The sequence below is a fragment of the Tachysurus vachellii genome, chromosome 19 (genome assembly GCF_030014155.1).
Source record: "Tachysurus vachellii isolate PV-2020 chromosome 19, HZAU_Pvac_v1, whole genome shotgun sequence".
Taxonomy (NCBI): domain Eukaryota; kingdom Metazoa; phylum Chordata; class Actinopteri; order Siluriformes; family Bagridae; genus Tachysurus; species Tachysurus vachellii.
The window spans coordinates 18,917,967-18,936,928 of NC_083478.1; the positions used below are offsets into that span (position 1 = coordinate 18,917,967).

An 18,962-nucleotide genomic window follows, 5' to 3' on the forward strand; every position below is an offset into this window, starting at 1 on the left:
CGCTAAGCTGCTCAGTGCTGCTGCTTCTGCCTACACACACACACACACACACACCCACACCCACATAAACATTTGTATATTGGTGCTGTGTAGACATAAATCTCCTTTTCTGGAATGTTGTCTTGTCTCTCATATTGTCCCATTTACCCAATAATATTAACCACACACACACACACACACACACACACACACAAGAGTGTATTTGACTGGTTCATTTGGTTCGTTTGCTTTTTTTTTTTTTTTTTCTTTTCTTCCTGTTCTCTCCGAGGGTCGGGTTAAAGGTCTCAACCCCCCCCCCCCCCCACCCCCACACACACTACAGTATGATACCACAGTACTTTGGAATTCTTGAATCTGATTGGTCAGAAATTTTGATTAATTTTCCATATATATAAGCTATATCCTATTTTAGATAATTATTTCTTTTTGTTGAATGTGTTTCTATAGCAACAATTACTTCCTTGGTGGAACTACTTCTGTTCAAAGCCATTCCACAACGACAAATTCGACTACAAATGGCTCAAAAGTGTTTGTGTCGTTCTTTAGTACGTCTTATAAAACACTTCCTTGCCATGAAAAACAGGTCCTTCCATGTTTTATTCCCTTTTCACCAAGTGTTATTGTAGCTGTAGAGCTTCTAACGAATGTTGTTTTTTTTTTTTAACGAGTATGTGGAGGCGTATGACGGTTCAGCGGCAGCAGAGATATAAACGAGTTGGTCACATGTTGGAGTTTAGTGGACTACAGATTAGCAGAGGCTCTGAGATGAGAGATTCTCAACTCTGGCCTTTGACCGCTGAACAAAGTCAAAAGCAGTGAGGTGAGGAATTCAGAAAAACATCACTTTTACCTTTTCAGGCTTATTTACAGTAGGTTAGGAAAAGAAATACTCAAACGAACAGCGGATTGGTGAGAGCTGATATTAAAGCATTTTCTGTCAAGATATTGTCACGCAAATGAGAACTGCTTCGATAATACGAGAAGGTAAACAAAGTAGGCTTCCACTGTGTCAGAATTCCTGCTTGTCAATAATCGTTAGTAGCTAATCATCAGGAACATCGTACAGGATAAACGCTGATATTTTCATTCACCTCAGCTTGTCTGTAGAAAACGGCTAATCTCTGACTTGTCATTGTTCACTGAATAACAGATCGCTAGCAAGTTAGGCTTAGTGGCTTAGTCGTTTATCACATTGTTTCAAGATGCAGTAGTAGACTATTAAAGGGCGTCATTTAAAATCTAATGATTGAATATCAAGAGAAAAAAGGCTATCAAATTAGGATGAAATGTCACTGTGTAAAAGAAAGCTATATTGTGCTGGATGGATGACGCTGAATTCACCTCTGTTTATTTCTTTCCAGTCCTTTTTTAGAGAGATTTCTTCTTCTTCTTCCTTTCCTTCCTTATATGGAGTTTTGTGGGCGACACCAAATGCAAATCGTCTACTACTCTGATATTTACGGTTGATCGGCGTTTACCAACATGGACACGCCGATACCAAGAAAATCTGTGTTTACAAATACGATCGTAAATCCGGCAGAAATCTTTTGTTCGATTTGACTTACGCAGACTTTTACAGACGATTTTACTCAAAATTTGAATTCCACCGATCATAAGCTGCGTTTTTAAACACACTCTTTAGCCTGAGCTCTAGTTTTGAGCTCTAGACTGCCAAAGGAAATATGTGATTGTTTAGACTGAGAAGGTTTTAAAAGAAGTCCAACACACTTTACTACCTTATGACAGGGATAGTGTTGTGTATGTTCACTTTCATCTACGCATTCCGTAAGTGTTTTGTAATAACTGCGTCTAATTTTTTACGTGTGCTCGTGTAAGTTCACTGACTGCTATTTGAGGGCACTGAGAGAGGATGTTCCGCTAAATCCTCCTTAACCCAGTTAGCCTGTACCAGGAATAGATCCCTAAATGTAATGTAATATATTATTGGACTACATTTTTAATCTGGCCCAGTGTTCAGATCTATTCTGGAACGTAATGCTGTTTTGACTTCCCCTTTTCATTCTGCTGTTACTTTCTGTTGTTGCTCTGCGAGTTCTGCTGGTCACAGATACAATCGAATGTTCCAGGAGGCGGGTTTTAGTTCATGATTAATGCTTGATCGCCGGAATAAAGCGTATCGGATGTTGCTGGACCCGTATGAGTGAGGGAAAGAGGATGAGGTTGCAGCTTTTCTATCGATCCTCTGATGTACTCATCCAGAGCGACTTACATTTTTATCTCATTTTATACAGCTGAGCAATCGAGGGTTAAGGACCTTGCTCAGTGACAGATTGGTGGACCTGGGATACAAGCTCACAACCTTCTGATCAGTAGTCTAACACTATAACTCCTGAGCTAACATGTCCTCCTGTAATTCTTTTTTACATGGTTGGATTTTGTTCATTCTTTTTTCCTCTGCTATACATTTTTTTTTTCACACAACCAATTTTGACTAGCACAACAGACACTAGCTCATTAATCCGACAGGAATGGTAAATAAACTGAAATCTCTTAAATTTGGTGGAAATCTCTTTTATTTCTAAGCTAACGTCTCTCTAGCTAGTTTCCTTCAGCGGACTAATTTGCATAAATGCACGTGATTGGATAACTCAAACCCGGGACCTGCTACAGAAGCCATGCTGCTTCACGTTTAGGAAATTTAATCCAGGTAACTTTTTTTTTTTTTTTTTTTTTTTCGCTTTGTCTTCGTGTTATTTAAGTCTACATTATTGATGTCTCCTAGTTTCCCTGATGCCATCGGTCTCTCTGTAACTCTGGCAGTCCCTCACAATCCAAGCATTAGGACGATCTACAGTACATGGCCTGGCGTATAAAGTACTGCGGCGTATTTTAATTCGGTCGGTCTCGACAGGGAACGAACACGTTCAGATTACATTACACCGATGTGTTAACAAGATTTGAGCCTTTTTTATTATAAGTAAATTCCCCACAGGTGTTTCAGTCTTAAAACCGACACCGAACGACATTTTTCTATTTCACTCTATTTCTTAGGGGATAAAAACTATTGTTCATGAATATAAAGGTTTGGAAATTGATAGTGAGTAAATGGGTCAGGTGAATTTGGGGCTTTTTATATTTCTGGAACAGAAGAGTCGCTTTAAACGGCTTCAGGCTTTCGGGAAAAGAGAATCTGGAGCAGGCGGTGACCATTTCACAGAAAGTTTACTTCATGAAAATGCCTACATCAGGTGTACGTGAATAAACAGAGTAACACGATTAGTTTTTGAATTTATGCAGCATGATTTTCTTTGTTTATTTCCAAATAAAATCCGACACTTGAGCTGCGACTCAAACCCACGATGATGGTGTTTTATAATTAATTACCACTGCACTATTTTATTATGCATACTGAAATTTAAGTGACTAAATTTAACCCTAGAGTTAAACTGTGGTTTGGTTCGGATCGGGTCGGATCAGCGCCAACGTCCACCATATTAACTGGTTTACTTAAATACTACGTGAACCGATCACGCTCACTCGTCATCATTCGTCAAATTTGTATTTTTTTATACAAACGTTAGATCATTACAACGTGTTTGCGTCTGTACATGTTACTAATTTAAACTACTGATTGATACTGATTGACGCTGATTGGTGTTTTTTTTTCCCTTCTTTTTATCTTTTTAAAGAAACACCATTCTTCCTAGCAAGAGATCGCGCTGTTGCTCTCCTAGCCATCTGATGGCTTTGGCATCACCGTGATTTGAACACGTGAGCGTTTTTTCTGACGCAAATCAATCGATGTTTATGTAAATAAGAAGTTTTACATAAAAACAATATCAACCAAAATTCAACATTCAGGATTTTATGATCATCAACGAAACTCCATGGAGATCGTAATTTTTTTAAAATAACTGCAGATGTATGCCAAAAGGTGTCATGTGGCATCTAAACATTAGTACAGCTGTTATAGAAGAAATGATGTCACTTGTAGTCCTGTGGTGATTCTGCCTAGTCAAGTAGTTCACATTAAAAAAAAAAAGCACTGGGGAAATGGGATCTGTATAAAAGCAGGTTAATAACAGCCCCAGTCCTGATTGAGTTCAGAAGAGTTCATGGAGCAGTTTCTCGCTCGGCTCATGTCCTATTTATGGTATTTAACCTGCTGTGCTATTCAGGCGTGGTGAATTATTTGTATATAAATACACTAGGTGTATTGCGCACCTTTTTATACAACAGGAGCACAGGCTTGTCAGCATTGTGGTGAAATGAAAACTACTCAGTCACACGAAAGTTTATTTAGCTGGCAGTTTAAAGACTTTGGACTTGACACGGATACGGAGGAGTGTGTGTTTACGAGTGTGTGATGATTTCCTGTCAACCTTGTTTTGTGTCAAGTGACTTGACTTCACTACATGTATTTGTGAAAGGGTGCAAGATTTCTTTCTTTCTTTTCTTTCTTCTTTTCTTTCTTTCTTTTCTTTCTTTCTTGTCTGTCTGTCTGTCACGTTTTTAAGTGATGTTGTAAAATAGCAGTGTCATGCACTAAGTCCAGGTGAATCAGAGCTTAGATTTAGACATGTAAAGAGTGTGAGAACAAAGTGCTCTTAATATACACCGAGGGTTGATGATTGCTTTTAAATTCAAAAGCCGGACCGCACCGGAGAGACCTCAGTAACCCGACTGAAAGAACGTCAATATCCAATATGTCTGATCAGCAGTTTCAGATCAGCGTCTCTGCTCAGTTCAGCATTTGTTTTTTTTTTCTTTTCCTGCATTGTTCAGTATCTATAAGTGCATCATGAGTCTGAATTTAATCAGATGATCTGAATGAGTTCAAATTCTTTGGCATGGAGGAGAATCTGTTTCTAAACCTGATTTCTGACATTCAGGAGTAAAAGAATCTGATCTAAAACCTGCCTCTCCATCTTGTAGCCTTAAGCTCTTCATTCCAGTGCAGTAAATTTCCTTTCACATTCAAGGCAGGTCGGTCTGGGCGGGGCCTGGGGCATGGGCGGGACATGGGCGGGACATGGGCGGGACATGGGCGGGGTCGCACACACAGGAAAATCTTAACGCTACTTCATGACAGGGAATCTGATGCATTTTAATGAACTGAAGATACGATTTATCCAAGACCTCATTCAATGGCATAAATCTCGTCAATTGTGTAGTCTCTATACTGTATATTTGCGTCTGTGTGTCTGTGTGTGTCTGTGTGTGTCTGTGTGTGTCTGTGTGTGTCTGTGTGTGTCTGTGTGTGTCTGTGTGTGTCTGTGTGTCTGTGTGTGTCTGTGTGTCTGTGTGTGTGTGTGTGTGTGTGTGTGTGTGTCTGTGTGTGTGTGTGTGTCTGTGTATGTGTGTGTCTGTGTATGTGTGTGTGTGTGTCTGTGTGTGTGTGTGTCCGTGTGTGTGTAAACAAGTTATTCAAGGCTTAACTGTTCTCTTTACTGTGTTCCAGAATCTGACTCCCATCTCCGAGGTGATGATAAAAAACCCTTAAGTCGGCCAGACTCGACAACCTCTGGAAACAACACGTACATTCTATCCAGTCCTGTGGATGTACCGAATACAGGAAGATCAGGTGGGACACACACACACACACACACACACACACACACACACACACACACACACAATAAACTAAATCTACTCAAAGAAACAGAAAAACATGTTTTCCTTTTTTTTTTGTTGTCTGTTGATTCACCAATTCATTGTTTTTCCTCTGTGTGTGTGTGTGTGTGTGTGTGTGTGTGCGCAGAGCTTCTGCTTCTCAAACTCGATGAGAGACAGAAACTGGCTCGAGAGAGGAGGGAGGAGAGAGAGAAACAGAACGGTACAACACACAGATTAAAATTTTAGATGAGAGTATAACGAGCTCACTGCTTTTTGGTGTTTTTTTTTTTTTTTTTTTTTTTTTTTTTTTTGCGAAAACCGTTTAAACATTTGCCGTTTTTTTTTGGTCCAGATATTAGTAGCAGCATCAGTTAGGCATCTTGTGTAGGGTTGCATGTGAGCAAAAGCTCTTTCTAATATTTTCTAGGTTTATGACCATCATGAAATTCTTTGAAAGTTGATAAACATATCATAAAACTTGGCTGGCTTGTTTTCACATAAGCAGCCGAAGAACAGGATTGTTTTTCACGTTCCACATCAGATAAAATCACTGGCTGGAAGATTAAGCACATGTATTAGAAATCCTCACCCTGATTTGATCCTGATATCCATGTGAGTGTGTGAGTGTGTGAGTGTGTGAGTGTGTGAGTGTGTGAGTGTGTGAGTGTGTGAGTGTGTGAGTGTGTGAGTGTGTGAGTGTGAGTGAGTGAGTGTGTGAGTGAGTGTGTGTGAGTGAGTGTGTGTGAGTGAGTGTGTGTGAGTGAGTGTGTGTGTGTGAGTGTGTGTGTGTGAGTGTGTGTGTGTGAGTGAGTGTGTGTGAGTGAGTGTGTGTGTGTGAGTGTGTGTGTGTGAGTGTGTGTGTGTGAGTGTGTGTGTGTGAGTGTGTGTGTGTGAGTGTGTGTGTGTGTGTGTGTGAGTGTGTGTGTGTGTGTGTGTGTGTGTGTGTGTGTGTGTGTGTGTGTGTGAGTGTGTGTGTGAGTGTGTGTGTGTGAGTGTGTGTGTGAGTGTGTGTGTGAGTGTGTGTGTGAGTGTGTGTGTGAGTGTGTGTGTGAGTGTGTGTGTGAGTGTGTGTGTGAGTGTGTGTGTGAGTGTGTGTGTGAGTGTGTGTGTGAGTGTGTGTGTGAGTGTGTGTGTGAGTGTGTGTGTGAGTGAGTGTGAGTGAGTGTGAGTGAGTGTGAGTGAGTGTGAGTGAGTGTGAGTGAGTGTGAGTGAGTGTGAGTGAGTGTGTGAGGTTACCGTGCCAAAATAAATGCACAGATAAGATAGAAAAAGAAAAAGAAATCACTGATTAAACTGCAAGCACACACTCTCTTTTTCTGCATGATTAGGTGAACGTGGCAGGTTGCTGTGGCGAGCTTTATTCATTATGTAAACTTTTGGTGGCCCGGTTGCCATGGCACCCACAAAGAGTTATTTAAAGGCTCTGAGTCATAAAGTGAAAGTTTAGGACCGATGGATTAATTTGTTTGTCTTTTAATAATCATGTAAACGAGGATGACGTGTCGAGCAATGGTTGGACAGCAGCGTGGAGTTCCTGCTGGATTTCGATGTGCTATAAATAATCACATCCTAAAGCTTGTTGAATCTGTATACTCACTGAGTTTAGTGTGTGTGTGTGTGTGTGTGTGTGTGTAGCTGTGCGAGAGGCTCAGTTATTGGTGCGTGAGGAGCGGGCGAGGCTGTATTATGAAAAGCAGCTGGAAGACAGAAAGAGGCGTCTGGAGGAGCAAAGGATTAAGGAGGAGAGGAGGCGGGCCGCCGTGGAGGAGAAACGACGCCAGAAACTAGAAGAAGAGAAGGTGATGGTCCTGTCATCATCATCATCATCATCAGCAGCATCATCACAAAAAAAAACATTTGCATATGTATTGAAATCAACACACAGTATATTTTTGCATATTTGTCTTTTTTTTTTTCCGTGAACAACCTTGTTGTGATATTGTAAATTATTTTACTGTTGATAAGAAAACAAACAATAAACAAAGAAACAAAAGGTAGGGTTAATAATAAAAAATAAATAAAATAAAGTAATAATTATAATAATATCATAGTACCAGAAATAAAATATTAACTAAACTAAATCAATGAAGTGCAAAAAATAAAACTCATTCAGAATTTGCAAATATGTCAAAATCTTTTTCTGAGGCTTTTTTCTGTAAACTGTGACATTTTAAAAGGTTTATCATTTTATTATGAAGGGTGATTATTTATTCTGAGGGTAGTGTAGAGTTTGTGTGTAGTTTGACGTGTGTGTGTGTGTGTGTGTGTGTGTTCCAGGCTCGTTATGAGGCTGTGGTGAGAAGGACTTTGGAAAAGAGTCATCGAGTCAGACCGAAGCAGAACCGTTGGAGTTGGGGAGGAACACTAACCTCTAGCACTTCACACAACAGCGGTAAACACCAGCAACCACCTGCACTACACTTCTACATGTATGAAAAACACTACACACCGCTGGCTTAATTAATCAGCGGCAGTACAAGCTTGAAAAACACACTGATGAGGTTCTGTGCTGTGCTGCTAGGCATCTGTTCTTTATACCAGTGTGTAGTGTGAGTGTGTGTACTGTATAGTGTGTGAGAGTGAGTTCTCCTCCAGTTAGTCCTCTGCATCTCTCTCTGCTCACACACACACACTTGCTGACTCAGGGCCCGGCTTCGATCGCTGCTGCCTGTTGTTTCTTTCTGTTATTTTGTTTCCTCTCTCACTCTGTCAGCCTCTCTCTCATTCTGTGTCTCACCATCTGTGTTTCTCTCTCTCTCTCTCGCTCTCTCGCTCTGTTTTTTTTCTATACTTTTGTTTATCTCTGTCTGTTTTGGTTTCCCTTCTCTCGCTCTCGCTCTCTCTCTCTCTCTCTCTCTCTCTCTCTCTCTCTCTCTCTCTCTCTCTCTCTCTCTCTTTCTCTGTCTTTATATCTCTGTCTCTGTCTTTGTCTATCTCTCTCTCTGTCTCTGTCTCTCTCTCTCTGTCTCTCTCTCTGTCTTGCTGTCAGTCTCTTGTCCACAGTCTCTATATATATATATATATAATAGCATGTCTCGCATCACTCTGTCTCAGGATTTGACGACTCTGCTCTCCTTTCCCCACTGGACCTGGCTGGACTGGATCGTGGCGGTGTTTTCAGTCGGGCGCGTTGTCCTCAGCGCCTTCACTCACAATGTGAATATGACTCGGAGTAGATCAGCCCACTAGCCGCCTGACTAGCACGGTCACTTCTAGCTCGTAGGTCCGAACGTATCGGTGATGAAGAGGACCATGTTTGCCATAGGGTTTCTTTAGCCGTGTAGATTTAGCATTGACTATCATGAGGTTACTTTGTGACTGCAGCATGATGACTGAGTCACAACCAATACTGAGATTTTGATAGAAAGTCAAATCATCTAGTCATAGAGCTGCTAATACTGCAGGTGGTAGGAGGTAGACGTCCTACATAGTCGCTGCAGCATAACAGCAGTGGTGTAGTCCAGTCTGAAGCAAAGTTACAGGCTAGGTTTCTTAGTGTAGCTATGGCTAGCTAGAATTAGGCTCGATCTAAAAACATTCCTTATTGAAGTAACCAAGGTTTCCCATGTTTCCTTACAGCTGGGCGATGCATTATTAGGGATATGTGAATAACTAATGAGTAGAAAAGGGTATATGCAAACAGCCAGGCGATGATATGGTGTATATTGGTGTGTGACCTCGACTGCACCACTGAAACATACTGTAGCTATGTAGCGTAGGTGATGTTTCTTCTCTCTGTCCTTGTGTTCCCCTGTCTGCATTCTCTCTAAAATCGATTAGTCCTGTCTGTTCACCAGCTCAGTGTTACTGTACAGAGCTCTCCGTTCATGTTTTGTCCTTTTCTGTGTGTCTCTTTGGGTGATGTGTGTGTATGTGTGTTTGTAGATGCTAACAGAAGGTCAGTCTCCACTATGAATCTGTCCAAGCACATAGACCCAGTCATAAACAAACGCCTGTCTTCATCTTCTGCCACACTGTTAAACTCGCCAGACCGAGGTAAACACACGCACACACACACACACACACACACACACACACACACACACACAATCAATCTCGGCCTTCTGTTCTTACCAAAAACACACGGTCATACCTTTTGTTTTGAGTGAGTTATGACTTATGAGTTATGTCTTGTTTTTAATACAAGGTCGACTTACACACTCTCTTCACAGTTAGCGTCACACTGTGTAGATTTATTTGATCAACTAGTGAACAAACCGCTGTCAGTTCATCTTATAAAGCACTGAGTAATTCAAATGTTTAAACATTCTTTTTATATTTATCTCAGTCTTTTAATGTGTTTAACACGTGTGCGGTTTTTCGTCTCGTGTTGTTGCGTCAAGGCTTACAGAAGCAGACGTCCTTGTCCTCCTCTTGCTTAGTAACTAAAGTATCGTCTAAAGCTCGAGCCTCCAGAGAGAAGATCCATCAGGACAGACCTGCAGGTGGATTTGGCACAAAAACCAAGGATTATTAATTTATTTATTTTCCTTAACAGGACACACAACTTTACTGTATAATACTACCTGGAATCTTAAGTATTGATGATGCGTTTTTTTTTTTAAGAGTTTTGAATAGACTTGATTCCGGTGCAGACCAAAGTAACCTCTCGAATATGACACTTAGATCTTTCTGCTCATTAAGATGCCACTAGACTTTAAATGGCTGGATATGAGAACATGATTCCAGGTAGTGTTGTAGCGATTGTGTGTGACGGGGCACATCGGGGCAAACTGGCATGTTCTAAAAGGCTGATCCTGGGTCTTGACTGTTTGTAAGGAGTTTTTCCCTCTCATCCTATATGACCCGAGACTCACTTCCTCTCTTTTCCAGCTTCTGCCCAAGAACGAGCCGTTTTAAACATTTTAACCTGAATGTGTTAAAGGGGCGGTTTGTAATTATTTTAAAGCCCAGACAAAATGCCATTGCTAAGGAAGCTCTTAATTTGTCTTGGGTCAGGCATGATTTCTGGTCCTGAAAAGAACAACACGAATAAGAGCGAAACATTGTGAATAAGCAGTGTTCAAGGTAACATGGACACAATCTGATTGTTAAAGACCTAGAGGCAAATGACAAAGAGTGTAAAATTACAAACTGCACCTTTAAGTCTGTTCATCTGAGCTGTGCATGTGCTCCTACAGCATGCTAATGACTTAAGTAGTGTATGGATTTCAGTGGGAACAGAATTGGGTCTTGTTTATGCATGAACTGTCACTCTGCTGCGGCGTGTGTTTTAGCTTTGGCTCTTCATGCTCCATGTTTTCAGCTGGTCAAATGTTTCTTTAACTAGCATTAGTGAAATAATAGTAATAAACTAGTTTATAACTCATGAAGTGCGTGTGTGTGTGTGTGTGTGTGTGTGTTTCAGGTATGCGTCGTATGCCTCTAACCCCATGGGAGAACAATGTAGTCACTCGTTTACAGACACCAACACACTCGTACCTGGCCAGAAGTCGTAGTGCTGTGTGTTTGTCTGGAGATGCAGGTAAAGCCACACACACACACACACACACACACACACACACAATCTACTCTGTCTTTCCTCGCTTGATTGTTGTCCACAAGTCATTAGCCTGGAAGTTTAAGATTTGTGTTTGTGTGTCTGAGAGTGTGTGTGAGAGAGAGAGTGAGTTAGAGAATAGAACTCTGTCTGGCTTTCCCTTTTCTCTCTGAAACAAAACGCCTCTTTCAGGGCTTTTCTCTTTCCTTAAACTGTTTCCACGGCTTCTGTCTGTCTGTCTGTCTCTCGCTCTCGCTCTCGCTCGCTCTCTCTCTCTCTCTGGTCTTTTCTAATCTTATCTAACCACAAAAATCTGCTAACACACAGAATACACTCATCACTGAATCCTGTTTCAGGAGGAAGCAGTGTGTTAGGCCACACCCACTTTTCTAAACACAATACTTTTAGCTCCTCCCCTTGAGGTGGCCAGAGTCACTGTGTGACCTTGTATTGCTTAGTAGATGCTGATGAACATTTTCTCTTTCTTCCTTTTCCTTCCATTTTCATCTTTTACTCTCATTTCCTCACCCTGTCCATTCATCTCTCACCTCCCTGTTTAATTAACTCATACTCCACCCGGCCTGCTTGGCTGCTTAACCTTTGACCTTGGTTCAGTGACCCCCGTTTGTCCTCGCTCAGCCTCCTGTCATCACTCGAGCTCACTATCCTTCAAGACCATGCAGTCACGCAGCTCCGAGCGACCCATCAGAGCCGGTCTCAGCCTTGAGCGAGCCGTCAGAGCCGGGCCGGAAGGAAGCCTGTGCAGGAAGGCGACCCAGAATGTGGCGGTAAGAAAATGCACCAGAGGGCAGTCAGAATTTCAGATATGTAGAAAACATGTTCGGATGTTTAAGTCTAGATGTTACATAATACTTAAATTAAAATGTCAGCTGTAATTTTTGTTCAGTTGTAGATTTTATAATACTGTTTGATGATTGTAGCTGTTTGTAGAAGTGCTATTGTTTATCACGGTGGTGTTTAGCTGTGGCTGTATGTAGTGGTGTTGCTGTATGTACTGTAGCGGTGTTGCTGTTTAGCTGTAGTTGTATGTAGCGGTGTTGCTGTTTAGCTGTAGCTGTTTGTAGCGGTGTTGCTGTTTAGCTGTAGCTGCATGTACCGGTGTTGCTGTTTAGCTGTAGCTGCATGTACCGGTGTTGCTGTTTAGCTGTAGCTGTGTGTAGCGGTGTTGCTGTTTAGCTGTAGCTGCATGTACCGGTGTTGCTGTTTAGCTGTAGCTGTGTGTAGCGGTGTTGCTGTTTAGCTGTAGTTGTATGTAGCGGTGTTGCTGTTTAGCTGTAGTTGTATGTAGCAGTGTTGCTGTATTGCTGTAGTTGTATGTAGCAGTGTTGCTGTATTGCTGTAGCTTTTTGTAGCGGTGTTGCTGTTTAGCTGTAGCTGTTTGTAGCGGTGTTGCTGTTTAGCTGTAGTTGTATGTAGCGGTGTTGCTGTTTAGCTGTAGCTGCATGTAGCGGTGTTGCTGTTTAGCTGTAGTTGTATGTAGCGGTGTTGCTGTTTAGCTGTAGCTGCATGTAGCGGTGTTGCTGTATTGCTGTAGCTTCATGTAGCGGTGTTGCTGTTTAGCTGTAGCTGTGTGTAGCGGTGTTGCTGTTTAGCTGTAGTTGTATGTAGCGGTGTTGCTGTTTAGCTGTAGCTGCATGTAGCGGTGTTGCTGTATTGCTGTAGCTTTTTGTAGCGGTGTTGCTGTTTAGCTGTAGCTGCATGTACCGGTGTTGCTGTTTAGCTGTAGTTGTATGTAGCGGTGTTGCTGTTTAGCTGTAGCTGCATGTACCGGTGTTGCTGTTTAGCTGTAGTTGTATGTAGCGGTGTTGCTGTATTGCTGTAGTTGTATGTAGCGGTGTTGCTGTATTGCTGTAGTTGTATGTAGCGGTGTTGCTGTATTGCTGTAGTTGTATGTAGCGGTGTTGCTGTATTGCTGTAGTTGTATGTAGCGGTGTTGCTGTTTAGCTGTAGCTGTGTGTAGCGGTGTTGCTGTATTGCTGTAGTTGTATGTAGCTGTATTGCTGTAGCTTTTTGTAGCGGTGTTGCTGTTTAGCTGTAGCTGTTTTAGCTGTAGTAATTCTATAGCTACTTTAGCTTTGTGGTTTAGCTGTTCTTCCCATCACCATTTTCTAGATGCTTCTTTTTAATTCAGTAAACGAAATTTTTTCACAAGTGTTTATTTTATATTTACATATTTTACTTCAGCATGTCATATACAGCAGCGATTATTGTTTTAAGGCTTTTTTGTCTTTTTTCCCTCCTATCTGTTAGATGTTTGACCTACACAGGTGCTATCAGATCAGTATGTCGTTCACTATGTAATGAGCAAGTACAGTGAAGAAAAAATGATGAGAAATACGTGGTTCTTAAAAATAGACCAAACACAATGTGCCTTTATAAAACTGTAAAGTTTATGAAGGAATTTATTTTGCATCTTTGTTTGAGTGTGTGGATTGAGCTTAAGCTCCATAGAAAGTACACCAGCTGAGGATTGTTTTGTTTGACCTGATAGCCACATACACACACACACACACACACACACACACACCAGCTTTTGGGTGTGTGTAGTTTGCCAGGGGATTATAGTATTAAAGACTTATGTCTGAGACCCAGAGCCACTGACGTGCATTCAGTCTGTTACACAAACATCAATGTCGAGCAAAAAACATTTACTCATTTCTTTATATATATATATATATATATACACACACAAACATACACACACAGACACACACAAATACAAACTTTTGTACACAGGATCCTATACCCAGGTCTTCTATTATGAAACTTTCTCATTCAGTTTTAAACAACAGCCCAAGGTTATAAACTTTGTCCACCAAGAAAGAAAGAGATTGTGCTGAGTAAATGTGTACATAACCAGGGAGTTATTTATTTATTTATTTATTTATTTATTTTGCAACTCACTAGTGCCATCTGCTGGACACAATCATCGATAGCGAAATGTAATAAACCCTGTAACATGATAGAATTTCTTTAAGTCCTCCGACATACATGAGCATTTCATATCGCACCTGTTCATCATTATTAACACTCATTGGTCATGATTACTGCTATTTTTTTATTTTTTGAGTGACACAACATGGCCAGATGCTGCAAGTCTAACAGTAACGGTTGTGAGAGAAATAGTCGTTGCTTTGATGCCTTTGAGATTCTTTATCTCTTCACATTTCTGTATTTGTGCATTTATCTGACTATTTATTTATTTATTTATTTTGCATGGTTAGGCTGATAGGAAGGATAAGGACTATGTCCGAAAGTCCTGGAGTAATCTGTCGTGTCCCATTCCACCTCTGAACCTCGCCACCACCAAGCGAGCTCCTTCTCCTGGCAGCCAGCGCACTAAAGTCAGCCAACCGTCATCTGCCAGGTACTGACAGCTGACTGGGTTTCAGTCTTTTACTAAAGTTTTGTGTGTAAGCGTTTTCTTAGTCAATCAGAAGTACAACCTTTCCTGTAAAATATGCAAAAGTTTCAGTTCATAGGGTGCCATTACTTTTGCACTAACTGGATAGCTAAGAGATTTGTTTTCGACTGCTTTCTTTTGAATAATAAATAATAATTCTGTCTAAACTGAAGCCGTGCAATCAGGGTTTCTGTTTAAATATTGAGTAAATTTACACATTCCCTCACAAGTATTTCCTTCTGTGTGGCTTTAGGAGTTCCACTAAACCTCCTCTGAAGTCTCCTACGTCCAGAAGGTCCAGGTCTCCACCTCCTCCATCTTCCATGCCCTTATCTCCTAGCAACCCTTCACTGTTGCCTGGTAACCTGCGTCCCAGCCGGGGTAAGCCAGAGAGCCCGAGAGTGAGTCTGGAGGTTGTTAAGGACCTGAAAGAGGAAGAGGTCAAAAGAACTGAGACTGAGGAAGAGGAGGTAGAAAAGGAGAAGGGGGAGCAAAGTGAGAAAAAAGCAGCAGCTGAAATCTCGACGCGTAAAGCAGAGTCTAATGGTTAGAGGCACTGCTATGGTTCTGTTCACACACACACACACACACACACACACACACACACACACAACTGTTGTGTATTACATTCTAAACTTTTCCTGTTTGTCTCAGGCATTGAGAGGGTGATGAGTCCTCCAGCAGTCAGAGTCAGTGCAGGAACCACAGACCCAGAGGAGGCGTCTCGACTGCTGACTGAGAAACGACGGCAGGCCCGAGAACAGAGAGAGAAAGAGGAGGAGGAGAAGAGGCAGAAGGAGGAGGCCGAGAGGTGCGTATACACCAGTTAGAGAACAGTATAATGACTATAAGCCTCTCCAGGAGTGTTGAAGGGGTGTGTGTGTGTGTGGGTGTGTGTGCGTGTGTGCGTGTGTATCGATGGACAGACGACACAGAGAGGAAATGGCCCGGAAGATAGCTGAAGAGAGAGCGAAAAGAGAAGAGGAGGCCCAGCGTCTGGCCGAGGAGAAAAAACACAAGGAGGAAGAAGAGAGACACTTAGAAGAGGAGAGACTGCAGAGAGAAAGAGAAGAAGCAGAACGGCAGCTGAGACAGGTCACACACCACACACACACACACACTGTATAATAAAAACGTACCACCCAGGGGAATTCATCATACATGCACAACTGCACACACAACTCTAATAACAGTGTGTGTGTGTGTGTGTGTGTGTGTGTACACTGACAGAAAGAGGAAGATGAGACTCGTCAGCGTGAAGAGGCTGAGCGTTTGCGTCAGGAGAGAGAGAAACACTTCCAGAAAGAAGAGGCTGAGAGACTCGAGAGGAAAAAGGTACAGTTATTTTTTTCTTTGTCTGTTTTGGAGTTTAAACATTTTCATCAATGACTCAAACACACTTTTTACTTCTGTAGCGTCTCGAGGAGATCATGAAACGCACACGCCGTTCAGATCAGGTACACACACACACACACACACACACACACACACACACGTTCTGTTCACTCATGCCTCTTGTACATGATGTTTTACTGATCTCTGTGTGGTGTGTGTAGAAAAGCCCCAGTCAGAGGAATGGAGATGTGAGTCAGCAGAATTCTCAGGACTCGGGTAAGTCTGTTTCATTCAGAACAGAACCATGAGGCTTTGGGAAGGTTGGGAAAAGGATGGAAGGTATCTTTCTGTGTGTGTGTCTCTCTCTCACTCTCATACACACACACACACACAAATATTGAATTAAACATACTGCACCTACACTATTCTCTTATTAAATTAGGAAAAATATTAATATTCCTTGTGTGTTATAAATATACTTTTATTATTCACTCTCTCTCTCTCCTCTCACTCTTCCTCTCCTCTCTCTCTCTCTCTCCTCTCTCTCTCTCTTGCTCTCCTCCTCCTCTCTCTCTCTCTCTCTCTCTCTCTCTCTCTCTCTCTCTCTCTCTCTCTCTCTCTCTCTCTCTCTCTCTCTGTCTCTCTCTCTCTCTCTCTCTCTCTCTCTCAGTGAATGTGGTCCCCGGGATCCCGTCAATCACAGTCTCTGCTCCACAGATCCCTCAAACCACACAGCACAGTGACAGCAACGGACACGCTAACCCTGATCTCCTCTTACACACACTGCCCCCTGCTGGACACGAGTAAGTACTGCCTCTACGGCGCCACTTCGCTCTGCACGATAGTAGGAAAAAAATCTCTGGATCTCTGTGCTGCCCTCATGTGGAAATAACGTGTCCCAGTAGCGTTATTCCTAAATATGTTCCCACTTAAACCTGTGCTCCATTTTCTTATTCAGCGCGAGCACTGAAGCCCTTCGAGAAAACGGCGTCATCATGGAGACCTTCGAGGAAGTGATCGAGGTGCCCATGGTGACCAAGTTGTCTCGTCAGGAGGGAGACGGAGAGGAAGAAGACGAGAGGATGAAGGCACCGCTGATAGCTTTCAGAGAGAACGGAAGCACACATGACATGAGCGCATGGGACCAAAGCCAAGTGCAGCAACACGCAGGTGAGCCGAAATGACGGCCTTCATTTACATTTAGCACACACATTTATCCAGAGTGACTTACAATTTATTTCAATTTATACAACTGAGCAATTGAGGGTTTAAGGGCCTTGCTCAGGGGCCCACCAATGGCTGCTTAGACCTGGGATTCGAACTCATGACCTTCTGATCAGTAGCCCACAGGCAACCACATCCCATCATCCTTCAACCTCATTGTCTTCAACATCATCATCTTCGTCCAAAGTTTTAGGGCAAAATAAGGATTAAGACTATTTGTTTTTGGACATGTTATAAGCCAATAATCAGCAAAATGATCATTTATTGTCTTTTTATGGTTGTTTTTAAATCGTGTTCTCTGTCATCACAGGTGATGTCTGATACCCTCGGAGAGCATGATGGGAAACAGTGCGGTGTGTTCTCCAGGTCGACACCCAGTTACGTGAGGAGAAAATAAATAGAACGCCCTCTTCTCTAGCGGACCGCTCTGTAAACAATCGTCCTTGCGCTCCCTGTAATGCAGCCCCAACCTTCTGACCCCTTTAAACACTTTAGTGGTATGTTCCAGGAACAAAGTGGATTAACGTGCATTTAGCGTGTATGTGGAAAACCTGTGGATTTAAATAAGCTGTAAAGTCTGATCTAATACTTGAAGTTTTTTTTTTTTTTTGCTTGGTTTGTTTCTGTCGAGGTAAAGTTTAGTAAAGTTCTAACTGTTGCATTGAGAAAGCACCGGGTGGCTGATTTTGAAATCTTTAGAAACATCCGGGAACGGTTCGGAAGCTCGAACGCATCACGACTTTTTACAAGAACGGAGAGAAAGTTTGAAGAAATAGTATTTTCCTACTTCTTTCTAAAGCTTTATTCTATATTTCGTTTGATTTTGACAGTGTTGCACTGGAGAGGAGGAGTCTTCTGTAGAAATGCACCGAAATTTCGAGTGAAAATTCAGTTTTTTTTCCACTTTTTCCAAAAAGAGATAAAAACGCAGAGACGGTTTTTAAGCTCTTCGTACTCTAAGAAAGTTCTTAGTACCATAGAAAGTACACAAGGAAGTTCTTTGTACTCAGGCGTGGAATAATTTCATGTTATTTTATGTTCTCTTCTTGGACTTTTGGAGAAATCTCCTGCTGAAAGCACAAACGTTGTTGTTGTTGTTATTATTATGTAAATCTTTTTAAAGTAAATTGTCAAATTACAAGGACGTTTTTGTCTTTAGGGTTTTTCAGTTTTCAGCGAAGAATTTATTTCGGTGCATCACTACATCTGACCTGATTGAAGACACGATCCAAAGATCTCGCTCATGAAGCCCTGTCTGATCTCCTGTCTAATGCGGAGGGATCGTAATCGGCCGCCACGGACAGAGAGGATCAGACAGAGCGCAGAGTTTCTCAGCTGCATGGCAACACAATCAGTACATTTAATTTAATAATTAGTCCAATAACAAGTGAAGACAATGAAGTTAAAACGCTGCTATGTGTAACTTCCCTATGCCTTATCAGATCTGGACGTGTGTGTTTGGGGTTTAAGGGCTGATTATCACCCACCACACCACATTTCATACATTTTACAGCCAGATTTAGATCTTCCGTGGCGTCGTCTCGGTTCGCTCAGCGTGTGTAACTGCGCTTGGATCTCCTGGAGGACATGTAAAGCTAGATCTGTCTACAGTAAACACAGATATGATTATAAAGTACAAGACGAGCACAATGGATATTAAATTATTAAACTGTAACCTGGCTTCTGGACCCGCTAGAATAGAGACCTCGTCATAACCCGGTCACATAAAAAGCGCTTTAGTTTCTAAACTCTGCACCTTCATCCTTCAGTCATCTTCATCCATACTTTTTTTTTTTCTTTATTCAGATTTCTTATTCTTATCCCCCTCTAAGCAGTCTCATCTGTATAGCATGTAAAAAAAAATATATTATAATCAATAAATAATTTTGTTTGAAACGCAAG

At 41.8% G+C, this 18,962-nt stretch overlaps 1 protein-coding gene across 2 annotated transcripts in view; it reads left to right on the forward strand.

Annotated features, from left to right (window-relative positions):
* The window catches only part of map7b (microtubule-associated protein 7b), a 24,934-nt gene extending 5,973 nt beyond the window's left edge, over positions 1–18,961 (forward strand). Inside the window, exons 2-19 of one of the 2 annotated variants that reach the window (XM_060894919.1) lie at positions 5,423–5,545; positions 5,723–5,797; positions 7,213–7,376; positions 7,855–7,969; positions 9,463–9,573; positions 9,921–10,022; positions 10,946–11,062; positions 11,717–11,865; positions 14,323–14,465; positions 14,755–15,047; positions 15,156–15,312; positions 15,428–15,596; positions 15,732–15,836; positions 15,917–15,958; positions 16,058–16,112; positions 16,507–16,639; positions 16,795–17,006; positions 17,371–18,961. In XM_060894919.1, coding sequence (XP_060750902.1) covers positions 5,423–5,545; positions 5,723–5,797; positions 7,213–7,376; positions 7,855–7,969; positions 9,463–9,573; positions 9,921–10,022; positions 10,946–11,062; positions 11,717–11,865; positions 14,323–14,465; positions 14,755–15,047; positions 15,156–15,312; positions 15,428–15,596; positions 15,732–15,836; positions 15,917–15,958; positions 16,058–16,112; positions 16,507–16,639; positions 16,795–17,006; positions 17,371–17,381 — 2,276 coding nt within the window. In that variant the 3' untranslated portion in view covers positions 17,382–18,961. The remainder of the gene's footprint in view (positions 1–5,422; positions 5,546–5,722; positions 5,798–7,212; positions 7,377–7,854; positions 7,970–9,462; positions 9,574–9,920; positions 10,023–10,945; positions 11,063–11,716; positions 11,866–14,322; positions 14,466–14,754; positions 15,048–15,155; positions 15,313–15,427; positions 15,597–15,731; positions 15,837–15,916; positions 15,959–16,057; positions 16,113–16,506; positions 16,640–16,794; positions 17,007–17,370) is intronic. The other variant, XM_060894920.1, reaches the window with a different exon arrangement.
* The last annotated feature ends 1 nt before the right edge of the window (position 18,962 follows it).